At 43.4% G+C, this 22783-nt stretch overlaps 1 protein-coding gene across 7 annotated transcripts in view; it reads left to right on the plus strand.

The window, feature by feature from the left end:
* TBC1D24 (TBC1 domain family member 24) overlaps window positions 1-22783 on the plus strand; it is a 66419-nt gene that overhangs the window by 12513 nt on the left and 31123 nt on the right. For 5 of the 7 annotated variants that reach the window (XR_012161189.2, XM_073362905.2, XM_073362909.2 and 2 more), the window contains 2 exons: window positions 10716-11750; window positions 16550-16567. Coding sequence is in view for 6 of the 7 variants with exons in the window: in XM_073362905.2 (XP_073219006.1) it covers window positions 10792-11750; window positions 16550-16567 (977 nt within the window). In the remaining variant the exon portion in view is untranslated. Of the gene's footprint in view, window positions 1-8425; window positions 8525-10715; window positions 11751-16549; window positions 16568-22783 lie in introns of all 7 variants that reach the window. The other 2 variants (XM_073362907.2, XM_078854616.1) reach the window with 2 other exon arrangements.

The following is a 22783-nucleotide window of genomic DNA, read 5'->3' on the forward strand; positions in this document are numbered from 1 at the left end:
TTTACTGTCCCATTCTTTATGCAACCTAACATTGTTTGCTTTTTTGATTTCCACTGCACATTGAGTGGAGCTCGCTATTCAGCTATCTGCAGTGACTCCCAAGTCCATTTCTTGAGTTGATATGGTTAATTTAGAACCCCATAAGGTATATGAATAGCTTTAATTTTCCCTGCCAGTGTGTATTACTTTACATTTGTTGTAAATGTAATTGCTTGCATCAGAAATTATGTGCAGATTCTGGTTTTAAGAATCAAGAACATTTGGAATCCTTTGTTTGGAACACGTTCTATGTACAGTTTGACAGTATATTTAGCTCATCTGTGCTTCATCAGTTTGAGAGATTCTGGTAATGACCCTACACTTTCTAAGAAAGAAATCTAGTTTCCTTTAAGAAATCTCTAGCGCCAGTTATCTCTCTGGACCACTGGAGACTTAACTCCTGCTGTTCATGTGCATTTGATGGTAATTAAATGCATTATAGATTGGATCACATTAAGATGCCATTAATGCAGCCTTAATAATTGAAGCATAGGGTCCTAATGCCTGTTTTCTGTCACTATCCTTCATGAGGGGAGGGATAGCTCAGTGGTTTGAGCATTGGCCTGCTAAACCCAAGGTTGTGAGTTCAATCCTTGAGGGGGCCATTTAGGGATTTGGGGCAGAAATTGGGGATTGGCCCTGCTTTGAGCAGGGGTTTGACTAGATGACCTCCTGAGGTCCCTTCCAGCCCTGATAGTCTATGATTCTATGTGCAGCCATGCATGCTGTTCCAAGGGACCTGGTTAAGACTCATGAACCAGCTCATCCTACTGAGCACTCTTTTCCAGCTGTAAAAGTGAGACATGGAGTGTAGCAATTTTAGTTCATGGTGGACCTCCAGATCTTATAGAACTTTGTCCCCAAGGTATAAGGGAAGCTAGAGCAGAAAGCAATCACCCAGTTCTCCGTGGCTCTGGATAAATTAGTACTAGGGTATTACTCAGATCTATGCTCATGAAGCTGGCTCAAAAGCCCAATTTAAGCCATGAGAGAGCTGGTGCTGCTGTACACAAAGCCTGGGGCAATTTGTAGGGAGATCGAATTGCATTTAACCTCAATAAGGCAATCCATTGAACTCGGTGCACTGCTCTTGAAAAAAAGCATTTCTAATAAATCTCTTAGATTAACTGGACTAATTGCATCCTAGTGGATAGAAATTGATTCCAGTGTTAGCATGGTATGATCAGTTTTCCCTGTGGTGCAAATATCTGCATACTTAGGGAAGCTAGCTAAAGTTGTAGGTATCTCTTGTTCACTAAAGAAAATCGTCTTCTATTAGGGTATGTTGATTTCTATTGTCCCTGTCTTGTTTCCAAATTAATATAGTAGGAGTATTATTTATTAAGTCAGCTGCTACAAATGTAGGGGTATAAGGGGGTGCACGCCTCGCCCCGTTGGATTCAGCTCCTTGTCCCCACTCCTTAAAGACTCAAAGACGCTCCAAACTGGTGCAACACCCGTACTCTCTATTTTGTGTCCGTTCCCACCACCAGTTTCCCACTATTTACAGGCCATTTACATGGCTTGGCCTCTCACAGGCCTGACCAGCAACAGACTAGTAGGCTCTTTCCTCCCTCTGAGCCTGCCCTTTCCCTCCTTGTCTCCACCTCCCTTCCGCTTCCTCCCAGCCTTTTAGCTCCTGCTAATGAGGCTGGCAGATGCAGGCAGTTCCCAGGCAAGCACTATTTACCCAGCCCCAATCCATTCCCCCTGATTGGAGGCCGGGATAGCAGGAGCTGATTCGGGGCTTTCCTAGCAGCGCCCTGCCACATGGGGGTAGAGAAGAAGCTGGAGGAGAGATTGAACACAGGGAGTAAGAGCACAAGTGTGTATTAGCTGACATTCATTTCTTCTACAGTATTTTTGTACCAATAGGAAATTACTGTATTCCCTTTTAAGTCACAGACCCCTTGGTGTATACAACATCAACATCTCAGTTATGGCTCAGTGCTCTTGGAGAATGTGAAGTTATGTCTACTGAAAGTTGTGGGGAGGTTTTTTGTTTTATTTTTAATTGGGGGTGGGGAGAATTAATAGCCAATCACTTTTGAAGCAGTAGATGTGATAATCTGTACATGTAAACTCTACTCAAATATGAGTGTACTAGGGATGCAAAGGAGACAGAGGTTAGTAATGCTGCAGCAAGTGATAAGGAAACAACTAAATGTGAAACCAGAGAGAGTGTGGGAATGGCTCTGCATTGCAGCATCAGGAGGTTAGCTAGTGGTCTTTATGTGGAGGGGAAAATAGACCATCTGTTTTCTGTTAACATGTTGTATAACATGTTTATAAAAATATATGCTGCAATTTAGTTTGATGACAGTTGTCTACCAATACCTCTGGAGTTCAAATCAGGGTAGCTATATGCAAGATCAACAAGAAGTACCTGTGGCGCCTTAGAGACTGACAAATTTATTTCATGGTCTAAACCCCACTTTATCAGATGCATGGAGTAGAAAAAAACAGTAGGCAGGTATATATACACAGTACATGAAGAAAAGATGGGAGTTGCCTTACCAAGTGGGGGTTAGTGCTAACGAGACAATTCAGTTAAAGTGGAAGTGGGCTATTCTCAATAGTAGAATACTAAGAGAGGAAAAATCACTTTTGTAGTGGTAATCGGGCCAATGTAAATAGGGTGGCCCATTTCAAACGGTTGACAAGAAAGTGTGAGTAACAGTAGGGGGAAATTAGTTTTTGTAGTGACCCATCCACTCCCAGTCTTTATTCAGGGCTAATTTGATGGTGTCCAGTTTGCAAATTAATTCCAGTTCTGCAGTTTCTCGTTGGAGTCTGTTTTTGAAGGTTTTTTGTTGAATTGCCACTTTTAAGTCTGTTATTGAGTGTCCATGAAGATTGAAATGTTCTCCTACTGGTTTTTGAATGTTATAATTCTTGACATCTGATTTGTGTCCATTTATTCTTTTGCATAGAGATTGTCCGGTTTGGCCAATGTACGTGGCAGAGGGGCATTGCTGGCACATCTCCTTCCTTAGAGGTTTTTGAGGTCATGCTTGACAAAGCTCTGGCTGGGATGATTTAGTTGGGGATTAGGTCCTGCTTTGAGCAGGGGATTGGACTAGATGAGCTCCTGAGGTCCCTTCCAACCCTGATATTCTATGATGGCATATATCACATTGGTAGATGTACAGGTGAACGAGCCCCTGATGGTGTGGCTGATGTGGTTAGGTCCTATGATGGTGTCCCTTGAATAGATACGCGAACAGAGTTGGCAATGGGGTTTATTGCAGGGATAGGTTCCTGGATTAGTGTTTTGTTGCGTGGTGAGTAGTTGCTGGTGAGTATTTGCTTCAGGTTCGGGGGCTGTCTGTAAGTGAGGATTGGCCTGTCTCCCAAGCTCTGTGAGAGTGAGGGATCGTCCTTCAGGATAGGTTATAGATCCTTGAAGATGTTTGGAGAAAGGAGGTAATTGTCATAGAATCATAGAATATCAGGGTTGGAAGGGACCTCAGGAGGTCATCTAGTCCAACCCCCTGCTCAAAGCAGGACCAATCCCCACTTTTTGCCCCATCCCTAAGAGCTACCCCTCAAGTATTGAACTCACAACCCCTGGGTTAAGTAGGCCAATGCTCAAACCACTGAGCTATCCCTCGCAAGTTAAGCCAGTGAAACTTCTGCTACTTTAGATGAATAATGTTGATTTCAGAACCATGGTTCATTGTTATGTCACAGGTATGCAAAATGTAGGTGAAGTGTCAGCTTTGGCAAACTTCCCTACTTTATCACCAACCAGTTAATAGGGAATTGACAAGATCTTTAAACATAAGGAACAAAGTTATCCAAGTGACTCTTAGCATGTCAGGCTTATTAAAAGAGGCAGTATCAGGTCAACATAAGATTATTTAGTTTTTAAACAATAAAAACACTGGAGATAAATTTTTAAAATGATTTTTAAAAAATTCAGTGAACGCAGGTGTGTTTTCTATTTTTTAAATGTTCTCCTACAGTGATGTAACTCAGATATTTCAATTCTTGCCAGTTCCAAAGTGTCAGAAAGTAAAACTGACTTGAAATAAGCTATAAGCAAAAATTACACCTGACTAGACAGTGTTCAGTATCTGGACTGATGATGATGCCAAAAATTAGTGCTTAAAATTTGTAGATTTTATAATCTAAAATATTTAAAAAATGTTCTTACCTTTTATTTATTACCAACAAATATCTTTAACCTGGCAGAGTCTCCTTAAAGTGACAGATTGATTTAACTCAAGATTATTCAAATCAATATTTTGCCACTTAACTTTTCTTTAGGAGGGGAAAAAAATAATTATCACAGGTAACAGTCAAAGAATTCTTGAGTCCTATTCAAGTGGTGAAAGTGTTAGATTAATTACTGTACATTTTATTTGGATTCTTCATATGTTACAATTTGATGAAATAGGTTAAGGTTATAGTCATATAAATGGCAATTTGCTGAATTGGGGCCAAGACCCAAGTGTTTTACAGAGACTGTAAGCTACAGGAATCATATTGAAATGCAGCCATTTGCAGGGTAGAATGTGACAACCATTAAGCTATAATAATATTACACAACGCCTTTTAAAGGAAAAGAGAAGAATAACTTCTATAGTTGAACATCTGAGGGGAGGTCTAAGAAGGCAGAATATGATCACCCACATTAGAATTGGCCAGCATACCTGGGTTAAAATCTCCTCTTCTCTTTTAATAACTTCTGCGGAAAAGGGTAGTGCTACTATGCCATGGGTATCTGCTAATCATTCATCAATATCCTTGTGCATTTCAGTTGACGTCTTACTGCCAAAAGAGCATAGAAGGCTGAGCCTCTTCAGTTGCTGGCCCAACTGTTTTAATTTTTGATGCACAGTTTCAGTGGAAAAATCTTCTTTTTGTCTGCAGTAACCTCTTCTGTTGGTATAGAGAGAACAGTCTCTTTCAATGTAGTTTTTAAGAAAGATAGTGGAAGGAAAGTAGCCCAAATGACAAGCACACAAGAGGAAGCAGATAAAGATAATTCTGTTCATGGAATAGGAAATGTCGCAGAACTAATTAATTACAAAGATCTGTCCAGTTCTCCCCTAGTCAATTGTCGGAAAACATGGCAATTTGGAGGCTATCCACATTCAGTGCATGGTTTTAGGATATAAGATTTCTTCATTTGGTCTTATTTATATGGTTTAATAGTAGAAGCTAACCCTAGAAAAGCCTCTAGTCCATGCCATTGCAAGGGCAGATAATCCTGACAGAGTAGTTGACAGAGCTTCCGTTACTTCCCTTTGACTATTTTATTGTGTAATAGATCTCACTCAGGAAACTCTTCTGAGAGTCAGCAAAAAAAAATCCTTTTCTTAATTTCATTCTGTTCTACTTGTATGCCCTTGATGCATGCTAAATAATTCTATTCCTTCTTCACATACACAGTCTCTAAACACAATTGAGACAATTGTCTCCCCTTAAACAAACTGTGAATAGTTTTTTAATCTTTTCTCATCTTTTCTCCCTTTACCCCCTTTATCAGTTTTATTATTTTCTAAACCCCATCTCTTTCTGTTGCTGAGATACCCAGAACTTCATACAGTATTCTAGGTGCAATCTTGTCAAATCTTTATGAATCAGGATTATTGGCTCCATGACATGTTTCTGCATATTCAGCCCAGAATCAGCTTTTTTTGGTGTCACTTGCCATAATGCTAGTTTGCTGTCTGCTACCATCCATAGGTGTCTCTTGGCATTACTGCTTTCCAGGTACTCCTCTTCCATTCAATACTCAGGTGGCTTGTGTTTCTGTCTGCACATTGGGCTGTGTCACTCTTTTCTGGGTTGAATATCATTATGGTATGGACAGGAGAAAAAAATTATGACCCTTCGTATTTTCCTGTCCTCACTGGTATCAAGCATTCCGGTTCTTTGGTGTTCAGGACATTGTCTTATACTATAGTTCCAACTAGTTTCCTAGGTTGGAGTGTCAGGTTCTCCAGGGTTGCTGTGGCAGGAGGAAAGATTTGTGGCTGCCAGGAGGTGTGTCCGGGACTCTAAAGCCAGTCCCCACTATATCTTGGTGGAACATCAATCCCCTACCACCCTTCTTCTCCACCAAGTCTACTTTGAATTGCCCCCAACTGCTGGATCCCATCCCCTTCCTTTCACATGGAAGCAGTAGGAAGAGATGGGTAGTACAGAAAAGCTGCAGTTGTTGAGAGTCGGAGTTTCTGACACGGAGATGCCTCCTGTGTGGTTATATGAAAGCTGTTCTGCCATAGCTCTGGGCTAATCCATACCCTGCTCGTGACCTCATGAGACTGGAATTTGGAACAGCCCAAGTTCCATGGCAGAATAAAATATGCCTTTTTGAATGTAGGACATGCAGTGGCAATGCACCATGGCTCATTAAGATGCAGGGGAAAAACCTAGAATGTCACTTACAGAGGCTTCAGGTACCGGTTCCAGCACAGGTGCTTGGCTGGGCACCACTGCATTGAAGAATTTTGTTTCAATGAGCTGGTCGTGCTTTGGACAGCCTTGACAGTATCCCTTTGCTAATGTTAATGACCTACAGACTGATAGTTTTGTTCAGACGTGTGTTATCCTTCCTGGAAAAGCCTCCTTAGCAATGATCTGATTGGGGCTCTTTTGCCATCAGGGCTCTGCCCCAGAGTTTCCCAAGCTAGGATTGTCACCACACTGGATTTGTAGGATGGGAGAAGAACTGGTGGAGCAGGTAAAAGTCTATGACTCTAGATCGGGGTGGGCAAAGTACGGCCCGCAGGCCAGATCTGGCCCGTCAAGACTTTGGATCCGGCCCCTGGGATTGCCACCCCAGTGGCGCTGCAGGCTCTACACCGCTCCCGGAAGTGGCCGGCACCATGTCCCTGTGGCCCCTGTGGGAGGGCAGAGGGCTCCGTGTGCTGCCCTCGCCTGTAGGCATCACCCCCTACAGCTACCACTGGCTGGGAGCAGGGAATCAGATTTTTTTGATAAAATACTTCTTTGGGGAAAAAATCGATCTAAAGATACATTATAGTTCAAAGATATCTCATCATGGAATAGGGATTATAAATTCTAATTCTATAGTATGAGACAATGTATTCATGTAATGTTTAAGAAAAGTTTTGTAAGTGAGTTCCAAGAGTTCCTGGATTAGGGACCCAATCTCTGGGGTTCCAGGGGCTTCTGTATAGATTATTTAGGTTAATCTTTCTATCTACCCAATGGGACTCAGTGCTCAGTCTAGAAGAGCTACCTCTACCCCGATATAACGCGGTCCTTGGGAGACAAAAAAATCTCACAGCGTTATAGGTGAGACCGTGTTATATCGAACTTGCTTCCCCCCCCCGTTCCTTGTTCCCTGACCACCCCCTCCAGAGACCCCCATCCCTACTCACCCCCAGGACCCCACCCCGTACCCAACCCCCCGCCCCCTGACTGCTCCGACCCCTATCCACACCCCCCGCCCCCTGACAGGCACTCACTGGTAGTGGCGGGAAGCAGAGCAATATGGCCCCAGCCCGCTTCACTCTGCCACCTCCCAGCTGCAGAGCTCCATTTCCCACCACTGGTGAGTGCGGGGAGGTTGGGGAAAGGATGCCCCCTGAACTCACCTGCGGCGGGAAGCAGAGGCCGCGGCTGGGAGCTGGCGGAGTGGAGCGGGCTGGGGCCGGGCTGCTCCGCTTCCGCCACTGCTGGTGAGTGGGGGGGATCCCTTCCCCCAAGCACCCACCCCCGAGCGACACGGCTGGGGCCGGGGCAAGGGAAGCGGAGTGGGCTGCTCCCAGCCTCCTGCTAATCCCCCGGGCCACTCTGGGACTGTGGAGCCCCCCAAAATGCCCCCCCACAGCTGCTGCCTTCCAGATCTTGGGGACGTGGAGCCCCTGACCGCCCCTGAGACCCTCTACCCCTTATCGAACTGCCCCGCCAGCCCGGCACCCTTAACGTGCTGCTCAGAGCAGCGTGTCAGAGCTTTACCACGTTGTATGCGAACGCGTGTTATATCGGGGTAAAGGTGTACCATCAGAGATGCTTAGTTTTGCAATTCTCAAACTACGGATATGTCTCTCCAGAGATAACATGCTTGTTAACAGCAAAAATGTTTTAAAATAAATAAATAATATATAGAGGTGAGAAATAACCAACCTCAATCCTCTTGTCCCTCTGCAAATTTGTGTACACAGTCAATCCCTTACCTCTCTTTGAAACTTTGCACTTTTAGAAAGTTCAATGAATAGAAGATTGTTGGGGGCAGAATAGATCTGGACAAGGAGAAGAAACCTGTAGATAAATGTGAGATGCAAGGGACATATGCTTGTTTGCTGTTGAAGAAAAAAAAATCCAGAATACTTAATGTTGTTGTTTTAGTTTACTAAAACATTTTAAATATCTGTCTTGTGATGTTCTCCTCCTCCTAATACAGCATGGCAAGAAAATCCTCCAAATATTAATGGTTAACCTGTTGAACTGGAGATAGTTCACCTCCCAATGACTTCAAAAATATCTTCTTCAGTTACCTTTGGTAAATAAAATAACCAAACAATCATTCATTTTCTGATATAGCTGTAAAACTAATCTGAAAAGTTTTCAAAATAAATCACTGTTTAAAAATGTATAGTGTGTACCTTCTAAAAATGAAACCTACATCTATCTATCTCTGAGTTGTGAAGAATATGTATGAAGGTTATAACAACCAACAAGAATACACTTTTATGTAAAAAACATAAAATCGAGTCTTCCTGACTAGTGATTTAAATCAAATTTTGGCTCTAGACTGTTCTCAATGGTAGCAGATGACAGAACGAGGAGTAATGGTCTCAAGTTGCAGTGGGGGAGGTTTAGATTGGATATTAGGAAAAACTTTTTCACTAAGAGGGTGGTGAAACACTGGAATGAGTTACCTAGGGAGGTGGTAGAATCTCCTTCCTTAGAGGTTTTTAAGGTCAGGCTTGACAAAGCCCTGGCTGGGATGATTTAACTGGGAATTGGTCCTGCTTTGAGCAGGGGGTTGGACTAGATGACCTTCTGGGGTCCCTTCCAACCCTGATATTCTATGATTCTATGATTCTAAATCCACCCTGTTAATTAATGTTCATACATCTTTCTGGGGTACTTGGTTGGAAGGTGATAGAGAAGTACAAAGTATTATTACTTTGTTCTGGAACTCCTAGTAACTGATGAACTTCACACTGCAATGGACCAGTATACTATAGTCATCCCCCAGGAATAAGCTGGTAGAAACCCCAAATTAGAAATTCACAGGAGAACTCAAACCTCTATTATTCATCCTTCCCAAATGTTGAAAGAAATTCTGCCTGTTTGAATAGGGGTGGGAACATGGCCCCACCCAATTCGACCATACACTGAAAATTGGTCTCAGAATCAGAACAGAACGATGGGACTGAGAACAGAGGGTGGCATAATCCACACTCTTAAGCAGTGTCTTTTTTTCCTCTCAAAATTGATATTTTTAATACAAAAAGCAGAAGCAGATTTCAAAATGAGAAAATATATTTTTGAACTAAACCTTTACTAAGAATCTTTTAGAGAGGCTTTTACTTGTTTTATCATGCTTTACTTTCAAAAGTAACTCCTTTCTTTTAAAAGTTGACATAGTTCCAAGATATCCAGATGAATATTCAAGTAGGATCTAGAGCTATTTGGATCAGAGTTATTATTGTTCTAGCTAGCACTGGTTGAATATTGGCAAACATGTTTGCCTTGAGTAGGGAAAAGTTTTTGCTTCCCTTTAATGGGGGAAAGAATAGCTTTCATGGGCAAGATATCTATCTTAGGCATTTCAAAATATTTTTAATGCTACTTATTGTTGAGAGTGAACTTGCCTGTAAATGTTAATTTCCCAAAACACTCTGATTTATGGAGCGGGGAGTTTTTTGTTTTCTGGAACACTGATAATCTTTACTCTTATTTATTAACATTGCTGTGCAGCATCATAGCTGTACATTGTGCTTTACTATGGAGAGGTACAATGACTGTCCCTGGCAAATGTAACAAGTCCAGTTGCCTTAGGCCACAATTGTAATTACTAGACAACGCATGCATATGTGCCCTCCCTGAGGAGTTGGGGTCTAGACCCATGATCTCTCAGCTCTGGCTCATGTGGCAAAGATCTGTGTTTTTAAAGGAGATCTTCTGGTGCTGATAATAGGTGGTCTCTTTGTGGGACAGCCACTAGAGGGTGACTTGGTCATACAAGTCTCTGTATGAAAGCTCACGACCCCACAGGCCAGTGCGTTACACTAGGTGCTTGCAGTCCAGGTAATCTTCACCTTGCACTAAGATCAAGGGGGAGAGGCTGGTACTAGACAACACATCACAATGGCTGCCTTTGAATCATTAGGATGATAGCATCTTCTTCATTACACAGTTAATGCAACCATAACTTGAGCTTGTGCAAATGTGCAGAGAAGTCTCTAGCCAGAACAGCTGTTCTAGGGAAACTGCACATTGGAATGTGTTTAGAATCTACACTTGGGCTGAATTTGAATGTACTAGTTAAATGTGGATTAACAACATGCTGTGGTGTGAAAATGGAATAAAATATTGTAAACAAAAATCTGCATCTGGGAACTTGCTTGCAATGGGAAGCAGCTTCACAGCAACACAGAGCAACCTGAATTTCTTTGTCCTGAAGAGGATGGGAAATGGTCTGTTATGAGAAACCACTAAACATTCTTTTCTTTCTCTTCCAGGAAAAAGTACAAGTCCCCTAATGGCCAGATAAGGTCTTTACTCTTCTGTCTTTCTGCAAAAACATTCTCCGCAGCCATGGATGAATATAGTTGCTTTGTGGATTGGGACAAGATGGATGCCACCATCCAGACCCAGGACTCAAAAGAGCTAATCTGCACAGATTTCCAGGAGTTCAAACAGCTTGCCCGACAGGGCTTTTGGGCCAAGAACCACTCTTTGAGAGCCAAAGTATACTTGAAGCTAATTGGCAACATCCCATGCCGCACAGTGACACCAGATGCAAATGTGTACCGGGATATTGTTGTGAAGATCGTTGGCAAGCGTAACACTGGCACCCTCCCATTGCCAGAGTTTGTGGATAATAGTCTGGTTCCCAATTACTGTTTGAATGCTGAGGGCATTGGGGCAGTCAGGAAGATAATCTGTTGCATCGCAAATCAGTTCCCTGACATATCATTCTGCCCAGCGCTGCCTTCTGTGGTGGCTCTGCTCCTCCACTACAGCAGGGATGAGGCAGAGTGCTTTGAGATGGTTTGTCGCATCCTTGCTTGCAATGATCCATCCAAGCGGCTCATTGATCAGACATTCCTGGCATTCGAGTCCTCCTGTATGACCTTTGGTGACCTGGTTAACAAGTACTGCCAGGCAGCACACAAGCTGATGGTGGCAGTGTCTGAGGACGTGCTGGAGGTGTACTCTGACTGGCAGCGGTGGCTCTTTGGAGAGCTGCCCTTGGTGTATGTTGCTCGGGTCTTCGATGTGTTCCTGGTGGAGGGCTACAAGGTGCTCTATCGGATTGCACTAGCACTTCTCAAAGTCTTCCACAAAGTGAGAGCAGGGCAGCCCATGGAGTCGGACAATGTGCAGCAAGACATTCGAGCTTTTGTTAGGGACATTGCCAAGTCAGTGTCTCCTGAGAAGCTGCTGGAGAAAGCCTTTGCCATACGGCTTTTTTCCCGGAAGGAGATCCAGCTTCTGCATATGGCCAATGAGAAGGCCCTTCAGCAGAAAGGCATCACAGTCAAACAGAAGAGGTAAGGCCCCCGGATGCTCTATTTACTTAGCCCTGCCCAACAAGACCAACAGGCTCTTTCTCTCTAGTGAAGGGGACAGCCAGCTCTGCAAGGTCGGTTAGGAGGCTGAATGCTCTGCTAGCACGTCATGTTATCTTTATCCCAGAGGAGTCATTCTCCTGGGGACATAGCTGCAGCCCCAAATGTAGTCATGTAAACCTGGCTTCCATCTGTGTACTAAATTTTCTGAATGTTGCTGAAATACTAACAAGACATATAATCTGTCTGTTATGCCATTACTGAAATGAAGCAATTTTGACAGTTTGCTACTACAGGAGCAAACTTCTAACTATTGACATAGTCAGATGTTCACTACAAATATTAAGATGTGCAAGTTTTTCTGGCTTTTTTAAGTTAAAACACAGTGAACCAAAAAAAGCAGTCCGAGAACAAAGCTATATTGGGAGGGACAGCACCTAAACAAATGTGAAAATTAGGTTTTTTACTGTGATTTTTATGTAAATTGTGATTTCAATGTATGTTTGAAATTGCAGCATTGAACACCAATGTATTATAACAGAAGCAAAGAGTATCTGAAAGTGGGAATGTTCTGCTTAATAGTGCAGCTGAGCCATATTTAGTTTTTCTTTCTTTCAGTAGAGTTGAGAGTAATTAAACTGTAATGGACCTTTATTTACAAGTGATATTTGAAAAGGAGCTTTACAGTCAAAAAGCCTCTTATACAAATCCAAGGACACTTTGTAAGGTTCACAGGTAGAGTCTTAATCTGTTTAGTGGTAGACATTTGTAATCAGATGTGCATCTGAGTGATTTGAAATAAACCAATCACAGACAGAATGGCTATAGGCTGGGACAAAAGATGAACCTATAGAACATGCTTTGTCATCAGGTACGGGAAAGAGGCAACCAGGAAACTTGCAAACTGATCAGATATCTATCTAACCAGGCTAGACTATATGATACGCTGCTTCAGAATGGCGAAAAAAATACAGAACAGTACCAGCTTACTTATCTGAGAAAGCGCCTCGTGCATATACAACAGGTGCAACAAAGAATTCCTGGGAGTACAGCTTCATGCCTCACTTTTCTAGGCAGCTATCTCAATGTTTTATATATTTATATTAAACCCAACAAGATAAGACTTGGGTAAGTGGTGTATGAAATAAAAGCATATTTAGATAAACTTTAAACAGATCCTGAAATTCTACAGACACAGTAACATTTTCCTCCCAAGGCCAACAGTTTGGAGGAAATCTCTACTAAATGCTGTTTTTTTCAAATCTAAAGTTTGGAGAGTTCAGCAATAGCTTAACTAGCCCTTCTATCCGTCACAAGGAAAACTCTCCATGGAAACCTGTGAGCATAGTATCTGGAATGGTGTAATCCAGAGAGATGCTCTTCCACGCTCTTCTTCTAAATTGTGGGATCAGGAGGTACACATAACTAATGTATCTTCTCACAGCCACTTATGTAGAACAGTGAGTTTGACTCAGTACCCTTGAAGGACCTGTATTTGTGATTACTGAAACATTTTATTGGAAAATAGAAAGGAGCATAAATTCTGGCAAATGAAGTGTAAAAATATAATTAGGAAGGACAAACAAGAATTTGATGAACACCTCACCAAAGACTCAAAGTAATAGCAAAAAAATTAAGTACATCAGAATCAGGAAGCCTGCTAAACAACCAGTGTGACCACTGGACGATCAGTATGCTAAAGGAGAACTCAAGGATGATAAGGCCACTGCGGAGAAACTAAACGAATTCTCTGCATCGGCCTTCACGGCAGAGGATGTGAGGCAGATTCCCAAATCTGAGCCATTCTTTTTAGGTGACAAATCTGAGGAACTGTCCCAGATTGAGGTGTCATGAGAGGAGGTTTTGGAACAAATTGATAAATTAAACAGTAATAAGTCACCAGGGTCAAATGGTATTCACCCAAGAGTTCTAAAAGAACTCAAATGTGAAATTGCAGAACTACTAACTGTAGTCTGTAACCTATCATTTAAATCAGCTTCTGTACCAAATGCCTGGAATCCTGCTATCCAGCTAATGTGATGCCAATTTTTCAAAAGGGCTCCAAAGGTGAATCCCAGCAATTACAGGCTAGTAAGCCTGACTTCAGTATGAGGCCTCACCAATGTCGAATAGAGGGGAACGATCACGTCCCTCGATCTGCTCGCTATGCCCCTACATATACATCCCAAAATGCCATTGGCCTTCTTGGCAACAAGGGCACACTGCTGACTCATATCCAGCTTCTCGTCCACTGTCACCCCTAGGTCCTTTTCCGCAGAACTGCTGCCTAGCCATTCGGTCCCTAGTCTGTAGCTGTGCATTGGGTTCTTCCGTCCTAAGTGCAGGACCCTGCACTTATCCTTATTGAACCTCATCAGATTTCTTTTGGCCCAATCCTCCAATTTGTCTAGGTCCTTCTGTATCCTATCCTATCCCTCCCCTCCAGCGTATCTACCACTCCTCCCAGTTTAGTATCATCCACAAATTTGCTGAGAGTGCAATCCACACCATCCTCCAGATCATTTATGAAGATATTGAACAAAACCGGCCCCAGGACCGACCCTTGGGGCACTCCACTTGACACCGGCTGCCAACTAGACATGGAGCCATTGATCACTACCCGTTGAGCCCGACAATCTAGCCAGCTTTCTACCCACCTTATAGTGCATTCATCCAGCCCATACTTCCTTAACTTGCTGACAAGAATACTGTGGGAGACCGTGTCAAAAGCTTTGCTAAAGTCAAGAAACAATACATCCACTGCTTTCCCTTCATCCACAGAACCAGTAATCTCATCATAAAAGGCGATTAGATTAGTCAGGCATGACCTTCCCTTGGTGAATCCATGCTGGCTGTTCCTGATCACTTTCCTCTCATGCAAGTGCTTCAGGATTGATTCTTTGAGGACCTGCTCCATGATTTTTCCAGGGACTGAGGTGAGGCTGACTGGCCTGTAGTTCCCAGGATCCTCCTTCTTCCCTTTTTTAAAGATTGGCACTACATTAGCCTTTTTCCAGTCATCCGGGACTTCCCCCGTTCGCCACGAGTTTTCAAAGATAATGGCCAATGGCTCTGCAATCACAGCTGCCAATTCCTTCAGCACTCTCGGATGCAACTCGTCCGGCCCCATGGACTTGTGCACGTCCAGCTTTTCTAAATAGTCCCTAACCACCTCTATCTCCACAGAGGGCTGGCCATCTCTTCCCCATTTTGTGATGCCCAGCGCAGCAGTCTGGGAGCTGACCTTGTTAGTGAAAACAGAGGCAAAAAAAGCATTGAGTACATTAGCTTTTTCCACATCCTCTGTCACTAGGTTGCCTCCCTCATTCAGTAAGGGGCCCACGCTTTCCTTGGCTTTCTTCTTTTTGCCAACATACCTGAAGAAACCCTTCTTGAAGTCTTCATGAAGGCCAAGACTATAACAGAGTTCAAAAAAGATCTAGATAAGTTCATGGAGGATAGGTCCATCAATGGCTATTAGCCGGGGATGGTGTCCCTACCCTCTGTTAGCCAGAAGCTGGGAATGGGCGACAGGGGATGGGTCACTTGATGATTGCTTGTTCTGTTCATTCCCTCTGCGGCACTTGGCATTGGCCACTGTCGGAAGACAGGATATTGGGCTAGATGGACCTTTGGTCTCACCCAGTATGGCCGTTGGTATGTTCTTATGTCATATGTTGGCCTATGAAATAACACAAGCCTTGGTGGTGCTCTTATATGCAGCTATTCATCTCTTCATAAGGCAGATTTCCTCTCTAGCTGCTTGTTCTCCGTATCCTACATCCTATTAACATCCTTTCTGTATTTCTCCTGCAGACCTTGATGTGTGGCTTCTTCATGTTGGTCAGACCTCTAAAGAGTCAGCACCTTCCCTTGTCAGGCAATCCAAGCATACCTTTCAAGGCTTCTGTCTACTGGACTGTTGGTTAGAAACTTTGAACAGGGAAGCTTTAGTAGTTACCAGGGCCTCCAGACCACTGTTTTTGATGCACCACATTGGAAGCACTGAGTATGTGACAGTCTGGTATATCACTGGTTTCCTCCCTGTTGGGGAAGGGCAAAAGAGTTAAGACAGTCAATGTGTATGATCAGAGAGAGAGAGAGAGAGCCGAGTAGCAGCTCCTGACTTCTTCACTCCCTAACACACTAAGAAATGATTTCTCAATAGCCAGCCCAGAGCAACAAAGGTGCAGTCTTAGATTTCTTCCAAGCAAGGTTCAGGACTGTCATCACCAGGTGAAAGCAATAAGCAGAGTCACTGGCTAATGAAAAGTTATCACCCTTTCTGTGCCATTTGCTGGAACATACCATAATCTCTGATGATCTCTCAAAGAGAGACCGTAGAGTAGGTTTGACGCAGGACATTAGGTAGGCAAAAGTAGGTGCAACAGAAGCTTTCTCTCCAGTCTTTGAGAGAACTCAATTTCCCTTATCCAAACTTGTTTGATAGTGAGTGAGCCACGCAGCGGATATGAATTGTTCCCCTAACATCCTGATAGATTTGACAACACAGCAGGAAGGAAACGGACTGAAGGTTGATGGGAGAACAGGAGAACTGATGCTAAATGAGGAATATTGTTAACCTGTCCTCCTCTTTTTTTTCTTTTTTGGGCATTGTTTGATTCAAACCTTATTCTGTGTTTCTCCTTAGGCGCCTTCCATGCATTTTGCTGGGATGTAGGAAATCACTGATCTCTTTTCCTGTCTTTTTTTTTATGTCTTTCTCCTTGTGCGTTCTCCTTCTGTCAATTCCATATCCGCTGCACTCCTCCTGTTTGCAGTGTTTCATCTCCTAAAAGGTAGGTTAAAAAACTTTGAATGTTTGTGCTTTGCTCATTTCTTCTGTCTTTGCTTCGCTGCTTTTTTAAAGGCTGTGTGTCATCCCTGCCATGCTGGGGCAGTAGCAGCAGTGCTGGTTGCAGCAACAAACAGCAAGGTAAATAGTTCCTGAATATGCTCTTGCAAAACCAGTTCAAAGTAACCTATAAAGGTGTTCAAATGAGAGTTCATGAGACCATTCCACTGATCTAGCATTATTGTTCTGCACTGCACAGCCACACAGGAGGCCTAGATTTCATTCATAAATGTGGGTCATCTTCTTGGGATGGAAATTCTAGTGTTGATGATTGGACTCCTTAGACCTTGTCTGCACTGGAAAAAATGCGCCATGTTAGAAAATGTGTTAACTGAACGTGTTTGTACCGTGCCTAGCCCTGACCGGGGCTACTGCAATACAAGTAATAAAACTAAACTAATCTGTCATAATTTACATAATAAACCTGGTTTTCCTCTTAGAAAGGTCATAGACATTCATGTTTAAATACACACTATGTGGTCATGGTTAATCCTAGCAGCGTAAACATTTCAAAACATGACTTGTCCATGCCTACACTAGGTGCTGAGTCACTTAGTGCACTTTCATCTGCGTCCAGGTTCTGGAAGATTTTGAAAAAGTCATAGATTTAAAAACTTGCACAGGTCCTGGGAGATTTCAGACCCAATTCAAGATCTTGAGAAATAGAAAAGGTGATTCAGTGGCTACTTACACTTCGTATATATTTCAAGCAATTAATGAACATAACGATTCAAAGTATCTGCACTGGCTGTTGCTGATACATGAAATGAAAGCTAGCTTGATCTTGCTGAGCTTTGGTGGCCTTGAAGCACTTCAGTTTTAGTGATGAATCTGTATGAGAACCCACATTCTCACCAAAACAGTAAATAAGCAAACAAATTTGTAAATATTAGAGTATGCTACACTTTTGGTATAGTAATTAAGAAGTAAGAGTCCTTCTTTCCATGCATGGGATGTATTTTAAACACATTAAATAGACAATTGCAATGCAGATTCCAGTAAACAAACTAATGTGAAGGATAAAAAGAACACTAATGAAAGATAGAAATCTTTAATTGGTAAATGGCTACAGCTTTGCAGTGTGAGCTCCAACTAATGGCTATTACAATTGCATGGCTAATTCATCTTCAATAGGTTTGCTCAATAAACTACTGGTTCTTCCTAGATAACTATGAGAGACTTCTTCTAATGGTGCAGTACTAACTCAGAACGCATACTTCTTTGAGTGGTGTGTGTGTGTGTGACACTGCATCCCATATTCTTCATAGTGATATTATTATGATACGATTGACATAATTATTATGCATTTTATGCAAGATAGGTCATGTGAGATGTCATTGGAAAAGTTATGATTTGCTGAGTAGGATTATCCTATTTTTATGTATGTATCATTTTTGTGTCTGAATTTATGAATATTGACTATGTATCTGTATTTCAGATGTAGTTACACCTGGGTAATGCCCACTAGACAAGATCCTTTCAGTCTAGATAGCTGGTTGGGAAGGGACTACTCAGGGCAATGAACCATTAGGGAGAACAATAGGCCTTAGGAGAAGCTTATCTCCCCGCTGGTGAGCCTTCCTGAGAACACTACAGACAGCCTGTGAGCGATGGCTGCTATGACTCTAGAAGGACATGTGACCAGGCCACACGATGCTGGACTCCATTTTGGGATATCAGTATTTTTCCACAGACTGGTCCAGGAACCAAGCTTTGGAACAAAGGGTTCCCACCATATGCAAAAGCTATATAAGGCAGGGAGTGACATCCTCAGGGGTTCTTCACTCCCCACACAAGAGGACTGCTGGAAACACCTGAGAAACAAAGACTGAACTGGGGGAAGTGCTGGACCCAGGCTCACGGGATTTCTAGCCTGTGTATAAAACACCTGGGGATTCCAAACTGTAAAGCAAGTGCATCTTGTCCTTTAAGAATCTCCAGCCTGCTTGTATCATTTCTCAGGGTGAGAATCTGCTAATTCATATCCAATCTATTTTGTATATTAAGTTTAGTTTGTATTTTTTGTTTATTTGCCAGGTAATCTGCTTTGATCTGTTTGCTATTCCTTATAATCACTTCGAGTCTATCTTTTGTAGTAAGGACACTTGTTTTGTTTTAATCTACACCAGTGCGTTTTGACTAGAGTGCTTGTTCTCTTCACATTGAGGGAGAGGCGGACTGGGTATTAAACCCATATACTGGCCAGATTTGACCAGGGCAGGACAGTACTGCTCTGGGGTCCTAGGCTGGGAAGCTGATGGTTAGAGAGACTACGCGTAACTTCACCTGGGTGTTTCCCTGCCTGTATGAATACTGGTGAAAGTGCAGGCTGGAGAGTTTTGCAACTTGTCACAGCAGCACAGTATTAAGAGGGAGCCCAAGTTGGTGAGTCAGAGGGCTCAGTGGTACCCCAGTTCCAGGTGGCACCTCGGGGGGAGCCTGTCACAGTGGTATAGTTGTACAGAATTAAATGCATAGCTTGTTATCCTGAGTGAGATTTGCCCTTCATACACTGGTGGTGATTTTAAGTGTGGTGACTAGAGATCGGTTAAAGAGGTTACCAGTTTGTTATTTTCTGTTTGCTTTTTTTCGGGAAAGGGAAGTAGGGTCAGGAAAGCAGGAAAATGAGCGAAAGTGAAACTAGTAAGAACCTGGAGCTGTGTAGATTGCAGGCAGAAGAGAGGGGAAAAGAACACAAAAGACTTACGGAATTAAAACAGATGGAAATTGATGTGCAAGAAGCTGCATACCGAAGAGCCATAGAAGCAGAGAATGCCAGGCAGGAAGCTGCACACTAGAGAGCCTTAGAACTGAAAAAGATAAAGACCGACAAAGAAATTGAAGCCAGAAATTAGCCATGGAGGAGAAGGAATGCATCAACTGGACTTCCTGGTGTGCGGGGGTTCTGGTTCTGCTTCTCCAGTGAGACCCACCTCTCAAAAAATCCACAAATGGGAACAGTTGTGTCCTGCATACCGCAAGACGGGACATTGTTGAATATTTCATCACCTTCAAGAGGCTGTGGGTACTTCATGAGATTCCTGAGGACCAAAAGATACCCACTTTGGTTGCAAAGTTGTCTGGGAGAGCTCTGGATATATTAAATAAGATGCCAGCATCTCTAGAGGCTTCAGATTATGGTAAATTCAAGGAAATGGTTTTAAAACAGATTCAGATTACACTGAAACATATAGAGTAAAATTTTGAAGCTTTAAGAGGGTTGTTGGGATGAGTAATGTGACATATGTAAACTAGATGAAAGATCTGATGGATAAGTGAGTAAAGGGAAAAGGTGTTATAAGCTTTGGAGGAATATGTGATCTTGTTGCTCAGGAACATTTCCTGAGTATAGGGAGAGGTGATGTGAAACAGTGTTTATGGGACAAAAAGGTAAATTGTGGAGGAGATGGCTACTCTGGCTGATCAATTTGAGCAAATTCAAGCATCTGTTGCAAAAAAACTACAGACAGAGGGGTTTAAACCTTGTGAGAAGCAGGGTTCCCATTTTACCCCTGAGAAGGAGGAGGGTGGATGGGAGGCTGGGCGCTCACCTCCCCAAATCTATTCCTCTAGTTCTTGTCCCAAATCGCCTGTAAAAACAGAGGAGCCCAAAAGGTGCTATCACTGTAATTCCACTGAGCACTCGAGGAATAAATGCCCTGGGAACAGGCAGCAAGCAACTCATGAAAATGCTGCTCCCCTGAGGACAGAGGCATCTCAGGCAATTACCACTTATCATACAAGGTTTGTAAAAGTAGCCACTGCCCAGCCAGGCATGAAGCACATAAAGTCTGTCAGCATAAATGGCAAAGAACACCTGGGGTGGGAAGACACAGGCACAGAAATTTCTGTGGTTAGAAGTATTGTGAAGGAAAGTGACTTACCGTCAGGGCAGATGGCAGAGCTTTTATTAGTGGGAGATTACAAAATCCTTGTGGCTTTGGCTAAAGTGCATATAAAAACCTGAGAATTTGGAAGCTGTATTATCTGTGGCTGTGGTAAATGATAACCCGATTGCTTTTGTTGCTGGGGAATGATTTCTTCCATGTAGCTGTCAAGGAGAAATTTTATGCTGGAACCCCAGAGGGAAAGGAACTGCTGGAGGAATGGAAGAGTGTCTCTTTAATTCCTCTGTAGCAGTGGAAAACTCTATGCTTCCAGGGATGGGTGTAGTTGAGACCAGCTCCTGCTGCCTGGTAGCTAAAGGCAGCATCTCCTCCAGATGGGGAGGGAAATGTATTGCCTGTAAGTGAGAAAACTGTCCAGGTTGCTGGCTGCCAGCAGGTTGCAGCTAAGCGAGAGACAAACCTCACTCTATGGTGCATAGGAAGATGTGTCCTAGAGGAAAGCCCAGAGAAGGGTGATAGAATCCTAGAGACCACTGAGGTGGGTGATTGTTCCATGTATTGTGTAGCTGGGGGCAAACTCAACTCAGAGAGAGGTGTGTGCGGCGCCTATCAGTGAAAAAACTGTTCAAGCTGTTTGCTGTGAGCTCATCACAGTTGGACAGGGGATAGATCCCACTCTAGATAGCACAGAGGTGTGTGTCTTAGAGGGGGCCCAGAGAAGGAAGCTCAGAGAGAATTGATAGGAGTACAGGAATGTCTCCTCACTAATTACGTGGTGGGATTTGCTCAGAATAGAACAGCTGTTCCAGCTTCTGTGCTCCCAGGCACGCAATCTGTGCGTGAGGCTTTAAGAGGGAGCTGTGTAACTGATCTCCTGGAAGGGAGCAGTCACACAACTAATCGCTTGGGAATAGAGATAGATGGGTGACAGAAGGTACCCCAATCCAGGTCCCACTTTTGCAAAATGCTGTTCCTGATATATTTATGGAAACTGTCTCTTTAAGACAGGATGGGAATCCTACTAATCTGCTTTGATCCATTTGCTATCCCTTATAATTAAGGCTATGATTTATGATATCAAGTTGCAGTGGGGGAGGTTTAGATTGGATATTAGAAAAAACTTTTTCACTAAGAGGGTGGTGAAACACTGGAATGCGTTACCTAGGGAGGTGGTAGAATCTCCTTCCTTAGAGGTTTTTAAGGTCAGGCTTGACAAAGCCCTGGCTGGGATGATTTAACTGGGAATTGGTCCTGCTTTGAGCAGGGGGTTGGACTAGATGACCTTCTGGGGTCCCTTCCAACCCTGATATTCTATGATTCTATGATTTAGTCATGGGTATTTTTAGTAAAAGTCGTGGACAGGTCACGGGCAATAAACAAAAATTCACGGCCTGTGACCTGTCCATGACTTACACTAAAATTACCTGTGATTAAATCTTGTGGGTGGGGCGGCGCTGGAGAGCCGTGGGGGGGGCTGCTGCTGAGGAAGGGTGTTGGGGGAGGGGGGGCGCTGTCCAGGACTGTGCCCTGCAGCTGCTCCGGTCAGCCAGGGGGCGTCTGCCTGGGGCCATGCCCCGGGCGGCTACTCAAGCCGTCCAGGGACGGCTGCCTGGGGTCTCGCCCCATGGCTGCTCAGGCCAGCTGGGGATGGCTGCCTAGGGCCATGCCCCGGGCAGCTGCTCTAGCCGACTTTGGGATCAGCCATCCAGGCCCCTGCAGAAATCATGGAGGTCTCGGAAAGTCACGTAACCCATGACTTCCACGAGCTGCATGACAGATACGGAGCCCTAATTATAATCACTTAAAATCTATCTTTTGTAATTAATAAACTTGTTTTTGTTTTATTCTAAACCAGTGCGCTTTGACTGGAGTGGTTGTGGAAAATCTCTGCTTGGTTACCAGAAGTGTGCATTGCTCTCTTCACATTGAGAGAGAGGTGGACGAGGTATTAAACCCATATACTGGCCAGATTTGACCAGGGCAGAACAGTACTGCTCTGGGGTCCCAGGTTGGGAAGCTGGTAGTTAGAGAGTACATGTAACTGCAACTGGGTATGTCAGAGGGCTCAGTGGTACCCCAGTTCCAGGTGGCACCCTGGAGGGAACCCGTCACAGTGTGGTGTACTAACTTTATAGATTCTATTTTCAGCAACACACGTGCCAGAGTCCCCCACTCCTACCCAGACTATCTGAACTGTTCATTTTAATTTACCTTTACTTTTAAAGGTGCCTGCCCCACTCTTGCAGGCATTTTAAAGTATCACTTTTGCTATTACTAAAATACAAATTTAGCTCTTCTGGCCTTCCATTCCA

The sequence above is a fragment of the Lepidochelys kempii genome, chromosome 10, assembly GCF_965140285.1.
Source record: "Lepidochelys kempii isolate rLepKem1 chromosome 10, rLepKem1.hap1, whole genome shotgun sequence".
NCBI lineage: Eukaryota > Metazoa > Chordata > Testudines > Cheloniidae > Lepidochelys > Lepidochelys kempii.